The sequence below is a fragment of the Nanorana parkeri genome, unplaced genomic scaffold (assembly GCF_000935625.1).
Source record: "Nanorana parkeri isolate BGI_ZX_2015 unplaced genomic scaffold, ASM93562v1 scaffold456, whole genome shotgun sequence".
NCBI classification, from domain to species: Eukaryota; Metazoa; Chordata; class Amphibia; order Anura; family Dicroglossidae; genus Nanorana; species Nanorana parkeri.
The window spans coordinates 536,094-556,667 of NW_017306724.1; the positions used below are offsets into that span (position 1 = coordinate 536,094).

The 20,574-nt window shown below is 48.1% G+C and overlaps 1 protein-coding gene across 1 annotated transcript in view; it reads left to right on the forward strand.

Annotated features, from left to right (window-relative positions):
* The first annotated feature begins 5,553 nt into the window (after positions 1-5,553).
* The window catches only part of DYSF (dysferlin), a 171,685-nt gene continuing 156,664 nt past the window's right edge, over positions 5,554-20,574 (forward strand). Inside the window, exon 1 of the mRNA XM_018560469.1 lies at positions 5,554-5,694. Coding sequence (XP_018415971.1) covers positions 5,607-5,694 — 88 coding nt within the window. The 5' untranslated portion in view covers positions 5,554-5,606. The remainder of the gene's footprint in view (positions 5,695-20,574) is intronic.

Sequence of the window (20,574 nt, forward strand, 5' to 3'; positions counted from 1 at the left end):
TTTTTTTTTTTATTCCACCGCTCCAAGCTTGCTCCTGTGATGGAGTGCAATCTCAATAAAAACTAGTAGTCCCATCAGTGGAGCCAATTTTTAACATTTATTTTATTGTTTATCCGATTAATCGAACTTAATAATCGGCTAACTAATCGATTTTGAAAATAATCGTTAGCTGCAGCTCTACTCTAGAGAAGTGGAGACGTGTTCTCTGGAGTGACCAATCACACTTCTCTGTCTGGCAATCCGATGGACGTGTCTGGGTTTGGCGGTTGCCAGGAGAACGGTACTTGCCTGACTGCATTGTGCCAAGTGTAAGGTTTGGTGGAGGGGGGATTATGGGGGGGTTGTTTGTTTTTCGGGGGTTGGGCTTGGCCCCTTAGTTCCAGTGAAGGGAACTCTTAAGGCATCAGCATACCAAGACATTGTGGACAATTTCATGCTTCCAAGTTTGTGGGAGGAGTTTGGGGATGGCCCCTCCCTGTTCCAACATGACTGCGCACCAGTGCACAAAGCAAGGTCCTTAAAGACATGGATGAGCGAGTTTGGGGTGGAGGAACTTGACTGACCTGCACAGAGTCCTGACCTCAACCCGATAGAACACCTTTGGGATGAATTAGAGCGAAGACTGCGAGCCCGGCCTTCTCCCCCAACATCAATACCTGACCTCACAAATGGTCCAACATTCCCATAGACATACTCCTAAACCTTGTGGACGTCTTCCCAGAAGAGTTGAAGCTGTTATAGCTGCAAAGGGCGGACCCAACTCAATACTGAACCCTACGGACTAAGACTGGGATGTCATGAGAGTTCATGTGCGTGTAAAAGTCGGCGTCCCAATACTTTGGCAATATAGTGTATGTAGGCGATGTCACGGACGTCGAGCCGGAGGAGGGTCACCGAGGGGGTACAGGGACATGGGAAGGGCCCCACGACACGCAGGCTATAGCTGTCCTTTGTACGTCCTTGGAGATCTTCCAGCGCACCAGCAGATCCTCAGGAGAGCGCCTCCCAGTCTGCAGGCATGACGGTAAGGCCGTGCAACAACACACGCGCACACACAATCTAATCTAAGCTGCCACCACCCACAATTTACAGGCTTGTGGGGAACCTTTCCCTGAACTCTCCTAATCCGAAAACTCTGCGCTCAAGCAGACCACACACGCACACTCACTAGTAGGTACAGGTTAGCTAAACCAAACCACACCATTACCTCTACTTAGTACCTCCACTCACAGCCTCCTGCACTACTGCTGGCCACCACTGGAGGGAGACTCATCCATCTCAAGCTGGCTGGACACACAGAGGCAAATGCAAATCTCACATACAATCTGGTGTTCTCTAATGGCTCTTAGCCCTCGTTCACACCTGACCGTTTTGTAGCGCGTTCTACGCTCGACGAACGCTCTACAAAACGCTCAAAAATATAAATCCCATTGTAGTCAATGGGTCTCGTTTCCACCTTGGCGTATTTCCGCCCGTCCCTAACGCGCTACAAAGCGGCCCACGCCTGAAAAGGTACAGGTACTACTTTGGGCCGTTTTGTTGCGCGTTTCCATTGGGATACAGCCAAGTAGCCTTCGGAAACGCGCGACGGTCGCGTTACTTTTTTTACCGCAAAACGCGTGACGGTCGCGCATATGCAATACGCCTAGGTGTGAACGAGACCTTAGTGGGCGTGAGGAAACCACTTAGGCTGCCACACAACCATTAAACTATTCTCTGAGCTAGAACCTTGGCGTACCCACTTCCACTGCCCACACAGATCCCTGCCTGGCAATGAGTTACAACCGAGCTTCAAGGCACCGATGATACAATCAATCGACTTTACACATGCAACAGACACGCAACTCTTCAGATTTGTGCGTTCTTTTAGAGCAATCAAAAAGCAACTTATTAATGTTATATTTAATATCCCTAGATGGGCAGCGCATAGAAAAGGTAGATGTTACAAGGTGAGACACACACACATACATGCATACACACACACTAATATACACACACACACACACATTAATATACACACATACATACATACACACACACATACATGCATACACACACACTAATATACACACACACACACATTAATATACACACATACATACATACACACACACATACACACATTAATATACACATATACACACTCATACATACACTATGAATATACTCTGAACTCTATAGTTTTAAGTATCAGGACAACAAAACAAATCTGGTCCTTAGCAGGTACACACACACACACACACACACACACACCTCCTAGCAGAGGCGCTCTATCTCATATGTTTTTACGCAGCTCCCAGCGGTGTCACTTGGTCCCGTGCATTGTCACACAGCTCCCAGCGGTGTCACTTGGTCCCGTGCATTGTCACTCAGCTCCCAGCGGTGTCACTTGGTCCCGTGCATTGTCACACAGCTCCCAGCGGTGTCACTTGGTCCCGTGCATTGTCACTCAGCTCCCGGCACAATCGCTTGGTCCCATGTGTTCTTGTCCCATGCTTTCACACAGTTCCCAGAAAATTCAGTCGGTCCTATGCGGTGTCACTCGTCCCGTGCAGTGTCAGAAGAATTTCATACAAAGCCAGCCACCCATGCCATCTGATTCATGTATGCAAACGGGGCGGGGGGGGTTCTAACCCTAACAAAAATAAATATATAAATAAACGGTGCAATGCGCACTTTAGAGCTGTCAGGGGCCACAGTTGCCGCCGGCCTACACATTGAAAGTTGACAACCATATGAAAGGGTAAAACAAAGTTCACATATTTGTCCAATAGGGGGCGGACATGACCCACGTAGCTGAGGAAATCCACAGACCATCTTCAGCTACCAAAGAACGTTTCACCTAGTGGTATTTGCTGGATTCATAATTCCGGTGACTTCTGAAAACTAGTGTGATGGTGCTTCTTAATGTGACAGTAAAGTCAATCCCACAGGCTGGCTCGCACAAATCACCCCTCTATGTCTCCCTCCTGAACATGGGCCGCTCTTTGCAGGAAGGACGCCGCGACCCACTGCAGAAGGTGTCGCGACCCCTGAGTTGAGAACCACTGCTCTAGATCTATACGAGCTGTCAGAATGCCGGCTTTTGCCGGCATGTTTGCCCCTCTGCTTTGGCTCTCAGACACCCGATATTAAGGTATCGGGTGTCTGAAAAAGTTTAACCCTTTCATTAATGGATGGTTACTAGCCTTCTAGTGCAGCAAATAACTCGTCACGTACAGTGTACGTGACGAGTCATTTGGTCCCTTTGTGGCGGGACTTACAGTGTACGTCTCCCGTCACGAAGGGGTTAAGGGCCGATGACTGAGCTTCATGACGGATTGTGCTGTGGGTGCCATTACTTTCTAATGGCACCCCAGTCACGTAGTTTCCCGACACAATTCCGACCGTGCATCCGAACACGCGGCTAAAACAGCAGCACGTTGTGTATCGCAAAATAAAGGTACATGTACCTTGTTTTCTGCGATTGCCGCACGGATGTCACCCCAATGAAATCAATGGGGCTGCGCGGCAATCGCTGGCTGCATTTGTGCAGCGACCCGGTCTGCACCGGGCCTAAATGATGACTCATGATCCGATCATCTCAGACATCCCAACTCTCCGGGACGCTCGAGGAGTCTCCCGCTATTAGCGGCTCCCGGCCACCCGGGAGAAAAACATTTTCTCCCGGAAAGGACTACTCTGCTATATCTAGCAGAGTAAACCTTTCCCTGCAATATGTTTTTTTTTCTTTCTGACATCGGGGCCGCCGGCCCGCCGTCAGTCAGAGAAAAAAAATCAGCATTAGAATGCATAGCTAGATTCCTATTGGCTATTTTACTTTGCAATATCCAATAGCAGACTAGCTATTGCACCCGCCCACTGCTGCTGTCAATCATCAGAGGGGGACCTAAAGTTCTCCATCAGGTCCTCATCTAGTGATTGACAGCAGCAGTGGGCGGGTACAATAGCCAGCTTGCTATTGGATATTGCAAAGTGAAATAGCCAATAGCAAATTAGCCATTCATTCCTATGCTGTTTTATTTTTAAAAAAATTTTTTTATTCTGATGGCAGCAGCTGTCAGAATAAAAAAAACAAAACAAAATACCAGCAGATAGCAAAGAAGCTATTGCTTCCTGTGCTATCTGCACACGCACGCTAGTCTTTTATGCGTTTTTGACGCGTTCTGGGCTCTTTTTGGTAAAAAAACATTTTTTAAAATGGGCTTTCAGTGTGTTCCAGGCATTTGCATGCATTTTTGATGCATTCCAGAGCAGATCCAGAGCAGGCAGGTTCACCTGCTCTGGATCTGCTCTGCAACTGCACGCTGCGATGTGAACTGGAGCAAAAAATACCATTGGAATAGATTGGGCGCAGTTTTGATCCGGTCTGCAACTGCTCTGCTCTTGGTGTGAACAAGGCCTAACTTGAATGCATGACAGCGGCCGCTTGTAAATGGCAGATTTGGGATTCCTGCTGCAGGAAAATGCAAGTTCCTGACACCTCCCTCTCTCTCGAGCCCCCACAGCTGCTTACATTCTTGCCGGTAGGAGGCACAACCCCTGGTGATCCATTGGTTGATTAGTAAGGTCTGCACCTTTGCCTGGTGCAGACCTTACTAGTTCATCCTTTCGGCCAGTGTTCGGTGAAGAATGTCAGAACGCCGGCCGAAACGAACTGAGCGCCGGTGTTGTAACAGAATCCTGGACTTCGTTAGTCATCTGGAGCGCGGCTGCGCAAGCGCTGAAGAGGTGATCGGGTCCATGAATTTCCCGGGCTATTTGCCTGCATTGCGCATGTGCGGCGAAACGGGTCCAGATAATTTACAGTCAAGGCGCCTGTATTTTAGGTATATTTTGATTATGTGCTAAGTGATATGTTTGCAGGCGCCTTGGCTGTGAATTGGGTTACCGGACGTGACGTAACGAGTCAGAGATCTGGACGAGTTGGACCTTTTCGACAGAACACCGGCAGCTGGATCGGCTCTGTGTCCCCTCTGATCCCCACAGGGGGGGACACAGACCACCGCATGCAGCCGGCTACCAGCGGGGAGGAGAGAGCTGCAAAGCAGCGGCAGCTTCCAATCTGACCACGGGGCCCGGTATGGGAGGGCCGGCGGCCTGCAGCACCCCGGGGCAACCGCTCCCCCTGCCTTTCCTTCCCCCACACTATGCTCCAGGTACTGGTACCTTTGTTAGCTATCTATATGATAGCAAATCGGTTAAAGAAACAAACCTGCAGAGATTTGTGGATTCTTCTCATACATGTGGCTTTGCCTGGGTAGAACCTTACAATTCCCGCATTCCCTGCAGTGCACGGCTCTACAGATGGAGCAAATCTACATGCCGATGAATCCAAAACTGATGAATCTGCATTTTTCCTGATACAATTATCTCAAATTGCAACCAAAAGGGGGTCTTCCTTGTATCTGCCAGTGAGGTCCAGTGTATATTCAGACGTCAGTGTGACCAGTACAAGTGTCATTGCTCTGTCAGTGGGTAGGTTGGGGCTTTGCACAGCCGGTGTGTGTGTCAGCAGTCAGCGTGCAGAGCTCAGCTGTCCGAGAGGAGAGGGTGCTGCCAGCAACTTGCAGCCAGGGAGGGTGCTACACGCAGCAGCAGCAGCAATGCTCCGAGTCTTCATTCTCCATGCAGAGAGTGTGCAGACCCCAGACACCGACATCAGTGACACCTACTGCTCGGTGGTTTTCCAGGGTAAGTCCTGCCTTGGGACAGATACGGGCAGCATGGATTGTGTCCAGACCAGGAAGGGGGGGAGCAGGCATGACAGTGCAATGACAGCTGCTGGTATTTTAGGATAGGACAAGAATATCCTTTACAATGCCCAGAAGGGCCGATACCAATCCCCCAGGCTTTGCTGCATGCTGTGTGATTTATTTCAGCCACAGGATTTAGAAATCAATTTGTTTTTCTATTTAATCTCAGAAATGTTTTACAAAAAGAATGCAAAGAAGTTCCTGGGAGTATCTGTAACATGTCACCATGCGGCCCTCCCCCCCACTTCCGGCACTGCATTTTGTCTAGGGCAACCTCGGCACTGTTGTGGAACTACAAGTCCCATGAGGCATTGCAAGACTGACAGCCACAGGCATGAATCCCAGAGCTAGAGATATGAGTGCCAAGTGCCGAGGTTGCCTACCCCTGGTCTAGGTGAGACGCTTACCTTATTCCTCGCTCTCGCAAGGCTTCCTCCTCTCCGTATGACCGATCCCTCCAAAGGAGCTCAACCAGGATGCACTTCTTAGGCAGGACTGGATTTCAAATTAGTAGCACATGCCTACAGGTGCCCTCCAGAGCGGGGCACTGTGCAGGTACCTACTCTCGCATGTCAGTGCTTGCAGCATTTTGATCGCACTGGACAGGACCACAGGCATGATGTGCCTTGCGATCCCGTGCGGCCGATCGCATTGCTGCCGAAAGGGGGTGGCTACAGTGCTATTCAAAGGCCCGCCACGCCCCCTCCTACCCCACCAAAAAGTGAGCCAGACACAATGCGAGGCTGTGCGTTCTGGCCAGAATCGGGCCGAAACGCACTGCATCTGGTGTGAACGGACCCTTATTCCCGATGTTGTGTCAAAGTACAACACCCACAATAGCAAGGATGGGGCATTCTGCACAAAACGCACCCTCCTGCCCCAAGACCAGCAGCACCTACAGCAGGGGTGTCCAAACTGCGGCCCTCCAGCTGTGGTGGAACTACAAATCCCATGAGGCATTGCAAGATTCTCACAGCCACAACTCCCGGAGAGAGATGCATCGTGGGATTTGTAGTTTCACCACAGCTGGAGGGCCGGAGTTTGGACACCCCTGGCCTACAGGAACCGCCAGCTTCCGTAAACGCAGGGGAAGGACCCCGGTGCTGCATAAGGTATCCCTGTAAAATGCCTGTTAGGGCAGCACTACGCGACGCCGGGGTCCTTCTCTGCCTATGTGAAAGCCGGCGGGTCCCACAGCAGTTAAGGGCGGCGCCTCAGGCTAAACAGATTTCCATTCGTGCCTGCAGGTGCCCGAAATGGAAATCCGGCCCGGCTGCCAGGCGTCCCAGCACGCAACGCAGGACTTCTGCAAGATGGCAGATTTCAGCTTCAAAAAAAAAAAAATGAAACGGGATTCCCTGCATTATAGAAGCGCAGATATTGATTTGATGCGTCAGATGACATATGAGAAACGTCCAGACCATGCTGCTTTCATTGTACAAAAACAACGGCAGAAATGTGTAAAGTTTTTACTTCAATTGGATACAATTTGTATTATTTTCTGCCAGCTGGATATTCATATGCAGAGTAAAACCGAGCTGCTGACATTCTATAAAGTCATGCTGGTACCTATGAATGTTGATGATGATGACAGTCTAGTGAAGGGGGTGTGAGGACATACAATGGTGGTCTGAGAAGGTGGAGAACCCCGGGCGGGCGTTGTGCAGCATGTATCAGCACTTTATATGTGCGTTCTTTCCTATACCATAAAGCAGGGCAGGGTCCTTTCTCACAGACATGACAATATTCTCACATATTTCTCACGGATGGTTTGCTGATGAGTAAACTTGGACTCTTAGGGCTTATCCCTACGGCGTGCATGCCTGTAAAAAGACCCGATCCCGGAAGGGAGGGGTGCTGCGTGGAAATGTGCGTGATCTCATTGCGACAGCCAGGCAATTGTCATTTTTGGAAGCACGCTGTAAATTGAAGCCGTGCTTTTGTCATGACAGGTTGTCTTTAAGGGCTCATTCAGAGGAGCGTGCACGCCCATAAAAAGACCCGATCCGGGAAGGAACAGGTGCTGGGTGTAATTGTGCGCAGCAGCCAGTTCTTCCCTATGCACGCCATTACATTCAGTCACATGCACACCTGCGCCTGCGTATGCGCACTGGTCCACGTTCCCGCACTTGGACGTACATTGTCTGTGTCCAAGTGTGGGCACCCGGACCCGCACGGATATCCACACGTGTCCTCCCATAAGGAAGAACAAGCTTCTGCGTGCAATTACAGGCAGCACCTATTCTTTCTGGGATCGGGTCTACTTATAGGCGTGCACGCCCGTCTGACTGAGCCCTTAGGCCTGGCTCACACTGAGCGTTTTGTAGCGTTTGTTTTCTGTACTAACATCCCATTCATTTCTATGGCCCTGTTCACATCTGAGCGTTCCGTCACAATAAGCAAAGCGCCTGTCGCTGGAACAAGTACAGGAGCTTTTTGTTTGGCATATTACAGCTCGTTTTGGCCCCGTAGACTCAATAGGAAATGATTAGAAAAACACGCATGTGCTGTGTTTTAGCGCAGTTTTGCACGCATTTGCTCATTCACAAAAACGCTCACTCTGATTTATGCGCATAAAACGTGCATAGCAGCGCGCAAAAACGCTGTTGCTTCGGTGTGAACCCAGCCATGGGGCAGGTTCATACCATTTTCAGGACCAGATCTTGAACGCAGGGAATTGCTTTTTGCTGCATTTTTACTGCTTTTTTTGTCGCCTTCCGGAGCATTGGTTTATTTTTTAGCTTAAAATGGGCTTTCAGGTGCGTTCCAGTGCATTTGCATGCGTTTGTATTTGTTTCCATGCATTCCAGACCAGACAGAATGAGACATGCAGTATTTTTCCGGTCTGGAATGGACTGCGCTGGTGTGAACAGAGGCCAGCAATAGCCTAGGGATACATTAGTATGCATTTTGGGCCTGGAAACAATCTGGTCTGGTCTGGTCTGGTCAGGAGATGATCTGGATGTGGTGTGAATGAGCCCTTAGGGCTGGTTCACACCACAAAGTTTGTGCTCCAAAGCGTTTGGCCTCTGGAACGCAAACTGGCCAGCTCCCTGCGTTCAGGGGCAGGCAGCGGCGTATTTACACTTTGTGCTGCCCCAGGCAAGACAGCCCCCTGCCGCCCCCCCCCTGAGCAGTCACAACCCCCGCCCACACCCGAACACGTGGCACATTAGTGCCTTCATAATAATAGTGCCTTCATAGTAAATAATAAAGGTTGATTTTCCTTGTCTAAACCTAAGCTCTCCTGAACCCGGAAAGAGATGGATCAGAGCACCTCCAAGTGGCACTGTGGAGCTGGAACCTGATCCTGCAGTTCCAGTGCTCACCTGCAGGTGTCTCCCAGCAATTAGTCCCCACCTGGCTGATCTGGGAGGGTATTTGGCCTCTCCTTGCTGTTGAGCCTGTGCCTCCAGTATTGTCGCCATTTCCTGTATCCTGGCCCTTACGCCTGGGGTCTCCTGATCAGTTGCTCCCCTCTTGTTGTCCAGCTCCCCAGGGTTTGCCCTGTTGTCTCCTGTGTGTACATAATTTATGTACACACCGGAGTCTAGTATGTAGACAATATGTACCTATGCCGGAGATCATCTATAAAGAAAACCTGTCACTACAAGAGACTGCACACACAGGAGTTCCAATAGGGACATACTGCGGGGTGGTCAAGTCTCTCGGACCTAGCATGGTCTATGGAAATCTTGGCATTGTCCCTCCCCCCAGCTGTGATTCGACAATGGCAGCAGACTGCCGAGCTCCTCCTGCTATCAGCATGCTCCTTGCTGGCAGAGTAGCATTGCCACACAATCGATGACATCACTGAGCGTTCTTCGGGCACTTGATGGGCATGAATGCACACGATTGCATAGGGAAGCCATTCATTTCAAAGGGCTGCCCCTGTGCACAGCTGTTTGAGCTGCAGACTTTGCACACTCGGGGCCCCATGAACAATGATGGTACCACTTTGGTACAACTTTATTGAATTGTGACAAAGTGACACTTCATTCTGTCCTAGTCACTTCCAGCATGTTAGGATGTGTTGCATTGGGTCACAACAACCAAGCATGAAACTTGCAGCTCCGCCTGGTGCTCACCCTGCAGCTCATGCGAGGTGTTCTGCGATTGGTCGAGAGGAGATTGTGACGTTCACTCGCCCCTCGTCCAATCACAGAATACCTTGTATTCATTCAATTGAGTGCACAGCCTGCTGCCAGCAGTGTGCTTCAGCCCCATTCTCATAACCCTGACCCTTTTAAAGAGGATTCCCCTCCCCCACCCCTTTGGCACTCTTCTTATGATGTAATCACATACATACAAGCTCAACACATCCAGCGTTGTCTTCCTACTGGACCTGTCCTCTGCTGCCATCTTGTTTGCTGACGTCACAGGCAGCCATCTTTCTCTTCCTGGCTCTTTAGCTGCCCCCCTACACCTATGACACAACCCCCTATCTCGCACATGTGCACAGTGAGATCTGCTCATGCCGTTTTATGAATAGAGGGATGGGGATGAGTGTGGTTGGTTCCCCAACAAAACGCGTCAATGAGAATGACAAGAGGGGGCGGGGCCACACACCGATCTGCGATCTGTAAAAATAGTGCTTGCAGCTTGCCAAACACGACCATTGACATCAATAGGACCGTGCCACAACCACACGGACACGCAGTATTGCAATAGAAAACCTCCATTGGGATGAACGGCATTCAGGAGGCAGCGGTATCACCTTGTGAACACAGGGCAGCCGCTGTTATACGGTCCTCTGCGGGTCGCTTTTAGTGGTGGAGACGCTGAACGAGGCCTAACTTAGCTCCAGACAGCAGCCTGTACTCCCTACTCTCCCCCAAATCTGTATTCAGCTGCTGGAAGTAAAAGGAAAGTCCTGAGTGATCTACATGATTCTGGAGTCATAGATCACACAACGCTATGGGTTTCCTATGTGACTGCACTGATTGGCTCAGCATTGTCACATGACTGAGTCATATCCTCCCCCAAGTGCCAGATATTTCCTTTGGCTTCTGACTGACTTTAGTTTTTTTTTTTTTTTTTATAGCACTTTTTTTTTTTTTGGAGGAATAGTTATAGTTAAACATTTTTACATTCACAACATTTAGCTATGAACAGGAAGTAATTATGGGTTTGGTGTTTATCTCTCCATTGGTAAAAGCATACGTATTGCCAGTGACATCATAACTGTGCTGCACATACACTGTGCAGAGAGCAGAGCTGTGGGAGGGGTCCAGCAGGCCTCACCCACTTCAGGAAACTACAGGAGGGGCGGAGACAAGACTAGTCACCCTGGATAAAAAGAGAGAAGCTGTGAGCGGTCTTTATTACAGGAAGCTCCAAGTCTCACACTGGATTACTGCACAAAGCTCACCAAGAGGAGGAGCCAGGAGGAATACACATGACTGTTGTATGAGGACAATATTTGCTTATTTCGGAGTTCAGCTCATGCTAGATTGCTTCTAAGTGCACCTCACCCCCCCACCCCACGTTGCTTACCAGGCTCAGAGCTGCACCTCCTACGGGCCCGGGTCTGGCATGTTGGGTGTCGGCAGGAAGCCGGGGAGGAGACCGGCATACATCTGTTCACCAATCTCCTCCCTGCTCTAAGGAACTGGAAGCGGTTGCATCACTTCCAGTATCTTAGCTGTCATCAGGGCCGCCTTCAGGGGGGTACAGCCGACACTCAAGTAAGGGGCCCGCGAACCTTACCTGGGTGACGGCCGTACAGGTGACTGAAGCTGTCATTGGTCGGCTACAGAAGCTGTGCAATAAGGTATTGGAGCGCGATTTAGACCCCCTAGAGTCACCTTAAAGAGTACCTGTCACCGCCAATGTGCTATCACATAGGGGGGCTTTTGAGCCCCCTTAAGCGATAGCAATTAAGTGAAGTAAAAAGAAAAATGAAATCAAATAAAATAAATGTAAAAATAATGTAAAAAAATGTTAAAGTCCTCCGCCCCTGAGAGCGCACGCATATTAACATATACACGCGTCAGGGGTGCCTACGTACGAAAACGACAATCGTGCCACACATGTTGGGTATCGCCCCGTGCGCCAGATTGAGAGCAATAATTCTAGGACAAATATTCACGGCTATCTCTAAACTGATGGCCTGTAGGGGCTTTTAAAGCGTCGCCTATGGACAATTTGGGGTACTGTATTTTGTCGCGGTATTATATCGTGTATTTGGGCACTAAAGTTAACATAAGTGCATTTTTTTTACATGTTTAAGTTTGATAAAGAGTTGCGATAATATCGTGAGACATAAAAAATTGCATCTGCTGACGTTTTATCCTACAGGGTCTGGGCTTTCAGAAAATATATCACGTTTGGGGGTTTTAAGTAATTTTCAGGCCTAAAATGTGAATTATAACATGTAAGCAAAAAAAACAACCCACAAAAAAGGCCTTGTCAGTGAAAGGGTTAATGCAGCGCTCGGTATTATACTGGACATGGTGGGATTTTCCTAGCCGGTGACTGGAGTGCTCAGCAATGATCTGAATGCAGTTGATGCACCTTGTGTTATAAATATCGTCTCCCTCCTCCACAGCAATGACTCACCCTGGCAGAGACACTCAGTGCGGACACAAGGAATCCGCCTTTAAGTCACACCTCCTGATATGGATACTTGCTCTGGGTCACTGATCCAGAACATGTCGGTGTCACGGGCAGCCAGGCAGATAGCATTTTTAGGGAGGCAGGTCTGGAGGGCCCTCCATGATCCTGCCAGGGGCCCGTCATATTCATTCATTGGCTGTACCAGGAAATGCGAGCCAGATGGCATCTCCTCCATTGTTACAATCGATATAGGGGAGTACATGTTTGTAAATAACGTTCTGTATATCAGACATTGTTGCAGTGACCTATGACATCACAATGGAGGCCGTGTGCCAGGAATGCCATCGGCAGCCCACTCTGGAGCCCCCTGAATGTCTGTATTATCCAAGCACTGAACTGATGTCTGCTTGCTTGCATTGCTGGAATGCTCACAGCTCAGGGTGACTGGCAAGTGTAGAGAGGCCTCTGAGCGGACATTGAAGAATCACCAGCACATTGGGGAGTTCATTACCCGCCTGTATATTAGGTGTACACTGCACAGGTTATGGTGGGAAGGGATCAAAGCAATCGAAAAGCCCTCATTTTTAAGCAGTGCATAGCAAAGTAGAGCTTTCTATATTTACCTTTCGGCGAGCACACCTTGCCCTCCGTACCCCATACTGCTGTGTAGTGCAGCCCTGCGCTATGGATTTAGATTTTCGCTCGCAAATGGTGAGCACTCATTGGTCAGCATGGTAACCTGAGCTTGCTAACCAATGAGAAACGCTTCTTAGCAAGAAGCGCTTCTCATTGGTCAGCATGGTCAGAAAGGCTTATCATTGGTCGGCACAGTTAGGGCTGCGCTACATATTAGTACCGTGTTTCCCCGAAAATAAGACAGTGTCTTATATTACAGAAATCCCTGAAGATAGTGCTAGGTCTTACTTTCGGGGTAGGTCTTACTTTCGGGGAAACACGGTACGAGGTACAGGTAGTACACCGCTACCGGCGGAGGGGAAGGAGTGTTTGCCAAAAGGTAAGTATAGCAGGGGGGAAAAGGGGGCCAGATTGGAAGGGGTAATTCCGTTTTCCTAAATTCACCTGGGAAAGCAGAATTATACTTTAAAGAGCAAGGTCTCATTCCATCACATATCCCAAAAGTAGGATTATTCCTCATTTCAGGATAGTGGGCAGAGCCATTGAAATCATTACTTTGCACCCAAAAAGCGTTTGTTTGCCTGAAGAAGGGACCACTTGGTTCGAAACGTTACTTAGCAATGTGACACTGCTCTGGTCAATAAAGGAGATTGACTATAATTTTAAAATGGAGTGGAAGTGACTTTTTGACTGGTTACGTTTGATATGCAGAGGTATCTGCAGTCACTTCAAGCACCCACCCGACTTTCTTGTGGGTTCAATCCGGTCAGGAGTGCAATGGGATCTATTATGTATTGAGTTTTGTAATAGAGTGAGGCATGTGAATACCTTCTGAAGCTCCTGTACTATTTCGGGCGTAAGGCGTTTTTCAGCGCGCCAAAACGCGGTGAAATACGCCCAGGTGGGAACCATGCCCATAGGTATTAAAGGAGAACTATGGGGTCAGTGTTTTTCCCCATAGTTCTCCTTAGGGTAACGGGAGGACACAAACTAGCGTCCTCCCGTTACCCTAAGGAGAACTATGGGGGCAGTGTTTTTCCCCATAGTTCTCCTTAGGGTAACGGGAGGACACAAACTAGCGTCCTCCCGTTACCCTAAGGAGAACTATGGGGGCAGTGTTTTTCCCCATAGTTCTCCTTAGGGTAACGGGAGGACACAAACTAGCGTCCTCCCGTTACCCTAAGGAGAACTATGGGGGCAGTGTTTTTCCCCATAGTTCTCCTTAGGGTAACGGGAGGACACAAACTAGCGTCCTCCCGTTACCCTAAGGAGAACTATGGGGGCAGTGTTTTTCCCCATAGTTCTCCTTTAATAGGATTTCACTGTTTGAGCATTTTTCAGCGCTTCGATCAGCGCTGAAAAACGCCCAGGTGTGCACCAAGCCTAACTGTGCTGTGTATACTTTAGAGCAGTAAATATAGCAGAATCATCTAATGGGACCATGGTCCCTGTGGGCTCCCTCCAACGGAAGTGTTACCCCACACTGAGTCTGTGCACTATGCACAATCCAATATAGGCAAATGCTTGTATAATTGGAATCATGAGGTCTCTCCACCATCTTCTTATACCTTCTGTCAGGGACTGCACTCACTTTGTACTCTAGAGAGTGCTATATTCCCACCCTGGACTTTGCTAGGACCCACCACTTGTTCCTGGTGAATGGGACGGTCCATATCTCCAGCCAGCACACTGGGCCTTCCAAAGCCATGGCAGAAGATACAGTAACTCTTCTGTGCCCCTTCCATTTACCTCTACTTCTTGTTCTAAACTACAAGCTGGAATTGCCCAGAAGGTGTCTCCCATCACTGATCTATACAGATACCACTATACCAGAAAGATCAACCTGATACTTGATAGTCATATAATCTTGTAAAGAGAACCTGCCAACGTACTCCATATATATTAAAAAATATAGCAAGTTGGAAAAAATGATAGGTTTTTCCCCTTCATGAGATTTCTCTAATACCCTGGCACAGGCACGTCCCGAGGCGTGGTGTCACCCAGAGCGGCCACCAGGTGACACCCCACTGGGACGTCATCACGCCCGTGATGACGTCACACATGGTTACTTCTCGGTGGCACCCTTGGTGATGGATGCCAGCAAAGAGAGAAGGGAACGTTCACCCATCAGGAGAAGGTATGCTGCCAGGTCCCCTCCTTTCTCGCGCAACTGTTGGGCTCTTGGTCCTTGAGCGAGTGCCCGACTGTTCAGAGAGGGGTGACACCAAAATGACTGTCAGTCAATTTGGTGTCACCCGGTGTGCGCCGCACCCCTAGCACCCGCCTAGTGATGCCAATGCCCTGGTACCCAGTCTGCGACCAAAGGGCCACATGTGCCCTGTTGGTAGTTGCTGTGTGATTCTTTACAGACCCCAGCAGTTAGTAGTGCAAGCACTGACACTGACCAGTGATGTAGCATGTCCCCAGTTTCTATCTCCTGTGGTGTGTCTTCAGTCTCCAACCACCACTGTTGCATGTTTGCAATCTCTGATTCTCTCCCCTACTATGTCTGAAGTCACTGACAGTCTTTTGTCGTATGCTGAATAATATATACGGCCCTTTTAATGCTGTCAGGAGCCACAGTTGAGGCCTCCTACACCTTGAAAGTTGACAACCATGTGACAGTAAAAAAAAACAAGTTGACATTTGTCCAATAGGGGGTGGACATGACCCACTCAGCAGAGGAAACTCACAAACCATCTTCAGATGCCAAGGAACTTTTCACCTAGTGGTATTTGCTGGAATAACAAATCTGGAGACGTTTGGAACTAGTGTGATGGTGCTTCTTAATGTTCCCCAATACAAATAGCACATTTATCCCTTGCAGTGCGGGGGGAAGACAACTGCAAGGGTTGCTTTGGAGTTTTTCCCAGACTTCAGCAGTGTATGCAAACTGATACGGTGCAATATATTACATTTTTGTTCTTGGATTTCATTCTACTTTAAGGTAAACTTCAGGCACAGAGAAAACTCTTATGTATAGTACACGTCCCACCACATTTCAGTGTCTTTTGTCTACGTGGGTGCTGCTACATACAGTATGTCTTAGAAGTGGTTTCCCACCTGGAAAATAATACAAGCATGCCAAACTAAAAGGACAAAGAGGAACATACTTGCTATAATAATGCTGCGAAGGGCCATATCAGTTCTACAGAGGTCCACATTGGACCATAGTGGGGATAATAAGGCTGCAAAGGGCCATATCAATTCCTCAGAGGGCTACGAAGGGCCATAGTGGGTATTATAATGCTGCGAAGGGCCAGAACAGTTCTACAGAGGGCCATAGTGGGAATAATCATTCTGCAAAGGGCCATATCAGTTCTATGGAGGGCCGTACCGAGTATAATAATGCTGCAAAGGACCATATTACTTCTACAGAGGGCCATACTGGGTGTTATAATGCTGAAAGGGCCATAGCAGTTCTACAGAGGGCCAAGGAGGGCCATAGTGGGGATAATAATGCTGCAAAGGGCCATAGCAGTTCTACAAAGGGCCAAGGAGGGCCACAGTGGGTATAATAATGCTGCGAAGGGCCAGAGCAGTTCTACAGAGGGCCATAGTGGGAATAATCATTCTGCAAAGGGCCATATCAGTTCTATGGAGGGCCGTACCGAGTATAATAATGCTGCAAAGGACCATATTACTTCTACAGAGGGCCACTGGGGGGGCCATATCAGTTCTATGTAGGACCACAAAGGGTAGAACTGGGTATAATAATGCCGCAAAGGGCCATATTAATTCTATGGAGGGCTGTACCAATCTAATTCCAAAAAATACGACAACCTTTATCAATAACTGCAATATTATTCACAATATTTTATTGAATGTAAGGCTGATGTCAGATGGGTGACTATAAAAATCCTGCTGCTGGCGATCTGTCTCAAATGCCATCGGCAGATTCGCTGCCTTGTCTGTCCCTATGGAATCGCTCCCTCATTAGCTGACGCAGCAAGATGTCGCTCCAATTGCTAGCGATCCAGATTTGCCAGGTTCACGCCAGTGATGGAGCGACAGCTCACTGGCTCGGCCAACGAGAGAGCGATTCCATCTGGACAGATGGGTTGCCTGTTAATGATCTCCTAGCGGTTCTGCTGATGGGGATGTGTCGCTAATGGCAGCATCGCCCATCTGACACCAGCATAAAGGTCATTACATTTTAGAGATCACATTACCCTCTATGACAATACCTTCAGCTACTTTTGTTTTTCTAGCAGGGTGCCATCTTTGTTTATGCATAACAAACATCCTTCCCCCAAATGCCACAATTACAGAAATCCATTAAAAGCCTATACAATAGTCTTCATGTTGTGGGCCGTATTACACATATTACACCCAAGCAGCCTTTTGCTGCCACCGCTCCCCTTATGACATCGGGCTAATTATGTAAATTGTACTATTTGACATTGATATCATTTTGTCCATTTCGGAGAGGCGTATCAATTTCCCGTTCCTATTTTGCTATATGATCATTTCACTTTCAAGGTGCTGAATCTATTACAGACCTTCAATAGATGAGGTGGTGTGTACGTGGATAGAGAACTGGCTACAGGAACGTGTCCAGAGGGTATCTGTAAATGGCACATTTCAAGGTAGCTACAGTATGTACAAATAAAAAGGAGAAACCATTTGGAGCCAACCATTCTGCAATCCCAGAGCATTCTGAAATATGAAGTTCCAGGAAAGATTATCATTCTCATGCGGTTCCAGTGCAGTATTTATAGAACTTCCATTTCTGCTTTGATGTGAGTCAGAGGGAGCTGAGAAAATTATACAGCACTTGTAGTTATAAATTAGGCTGCAATGTACGGGGATCAGGCCAATCTATAACTCCTAGCTTTTTTAAGAAGGGACAAAGCGGGACATATGTGACAGATACGTATTAAACATACCTTTGGAGTAAAACCTGACAAAGACCCAGCGGGGTCGAAACGTGTTGTCATTTGACCAGGGGGGTTATGCACAATAGACTGCTGTCATGTGACCAGGGGGGTTATGCACAATAGACTGCTGTCGCTAGCAGAAACTGTGACTACTGGATGCCTATCGCACCTTATTCAGATGAGTACACAATCTGCATGTCTGTGTTTTGGAGCAATGTAACCCGTTATGTATCCTAAACCCTGCCTACATGGGAACTAATTTGCTGTGCTTTGTGCACGGTTTATGTGTGGTTGATGTACAGTTTATGTGTGGCTGATTGTTTGTTGTCAGCAGCGGGATTGATTCATAGGTGCCTACAGCCTTTTATTTCAGGCCGGTGAACACCGAGGCGACATCCCATCGCGCGACAATCGTGCACGATTCTGCGCAGATTTCCGTGCTGTCAGGAATCGCCCAGGTGTTCACCGATCGCTCTGTGGGTGCCATTATTTTCCAATGGCACCCCAGTCGCACCGGGCGGATTGCACGGTTTCCCGGCGCAATTCCGCCCGTGCTTTCGGCCGCGCGTCGTGTATCGCAGAAGAAAGGTACTTGTACCTTTTATCTGCGATACACGACGCACGGCTGAGTTAGCCGCGATCGTATTTGGACGCACACCTGGGCTACTCGTGACTGTGTGGCAATCCGCACGGAATCGTGCACGATTGCCGCGCGGTGGGGTGTCGCCTAGGTGCGCACCGACCCTCAGCTAAACACAGTCCGTCCGTTGAACTCATTGAGAGCATCGTAGACATTCTGATGTTTGTGGAACAAATGCCACAACTAGCGATAGATTCATGTACCTGTCAGAAACAGGTACATGAGTCTATCATCATGGACACATAGTGGGGCCAGTACTAGGACGGAGTGTCCATACTGTCCTCAGTGCAGCACAGTAATACTGAAGATGATAAAACCAGTCACTGCCGCTGTAACACAGATGAAGTCCAGCAGACGATGACTTTTGTTGTCGGTCGTTGGAGCCTCATGGGAACTCTGAAAGGCTAGTACCCCATCAGGACCACCTCCCTTGTGACTGACAGTGGATGGCAGTGGGCATATCCTATAGTTGCTAGCCGCTATTCTTGCATCTCAGGTCCAGCAAGGAGAACAGTGAGCAGAACATCAGAGACATCACCAAGTCTCACTCCAGTGCGGCTTCTACATATTTTTGGCCAAAGGTTTGTGCAACTAAAACCTCTGCTTTTAACCTATACTGTTAGACGGGGTAATGTGTTATGTTGCAGGCCGGCTGGCAGGTGTGCTGGGGATTCTTTGTGTTTTGTCTTAGAAGTACAGTATATGAGGCACCAGAGATTGTTGATCCAGGGAATATCCGATTGCCTTATGGGATCAGGAAGGATTTTTTTCCCCCCTGTTGGAGCAAATTGAACCGTGCTTTGGATCAATAGGGGGTAGCTGTGGGCATAGCGATCCGTTTTAGGCTTTTCTTCTTTTTTTCCTCTCATCTCTATAGGTAGAACTCGATGGACATGTGTCTTTTTTCAACCTGACTAACTATGTGACTATCTAACCGCTGCAACCCCGGTAGTTCTCATGAAAATGCCAAGTATCGGCACTGGTATCTGAACTGGTATCTGAACATCCCTACTTAGAACCTTAATCCGTTCTGGGTCCTGGAGCCTGAAGGCTTTGTAAACCTCTGGGTGGGATAAAGCCTCTATTCCTAAGTCATCATCTTACCTGGTATCCAAACCTCATTATTAGTTTTAGCTGTCCACATTATTTATATACCGTATATACTCGAGTATAAACCGTCCTGAATATAAGCCGAGGTACCTAATTTTACCAAAAAAAACTGGGAAAAAGTATTGACCCGAATATAAGCCGAGGGAAATGAAGGCAGCTACTGGTAGATAGATACCAATAAAATTACATTAATATTTATTTAAAAGAAAAATAACCTAGCTCTTTAAGTGGAAAAGGGGGTACAGGGCTACATATCATGTACTACGGATCATTTAACCCATTCATATTAGCAGAGGATAATTGTAAATCTATTGTTCAGTGCACTCTATATGTAGTATATAGTACATGTACATATAGAGTGCCTGCAACAATACATTTACAATGATCCTCTGCTAACATGAATGGGTTAAATGATCCATAGTACAGGGCTACATACAGATCATTTAATACATTCATGTTATTATAATTGTAAATGTATTGTCTGCACTGTATTAGCAGTAACGGAGCAGCAGTGACGCGACGCTCGGCGAGGTAAGTAAGATGACGCGCTGGCGCTGACTCGAGTATAAGCCGAGGGGGGCACTTTTCACCCAAAAAAATGGGCTGAAAATCTCGGCTTATACTCGAGTATATACGGTATCTATATATATAAAACCTGTTTATTAACGACATCGGGGACGGAGTAAACATCTCAGTGTTTGCTGACGATACCAAAATTGGGAGGGTAATAGAAACAAACCAAGATAGTGTAACATTGCAGGAGGACCTGGATAAAATTGGGGAGTGGGCAACTATGTGGCAGATGAGGTTTAATGTCGATAAATGCAAAGTTATGCACTTTGGGATTAAAAATAGGCAAATGGGTTATACAATTATGGGTATGCCGCTAGGGAAGTCGGAAATGGAGAAAGATTTGGGGGTCATTGTAGACCACAAGCTGAATAATAGATTACAGTGCCAGGTTGCTGTAAGCAAAGCTAGTAGAGTCCTGTCC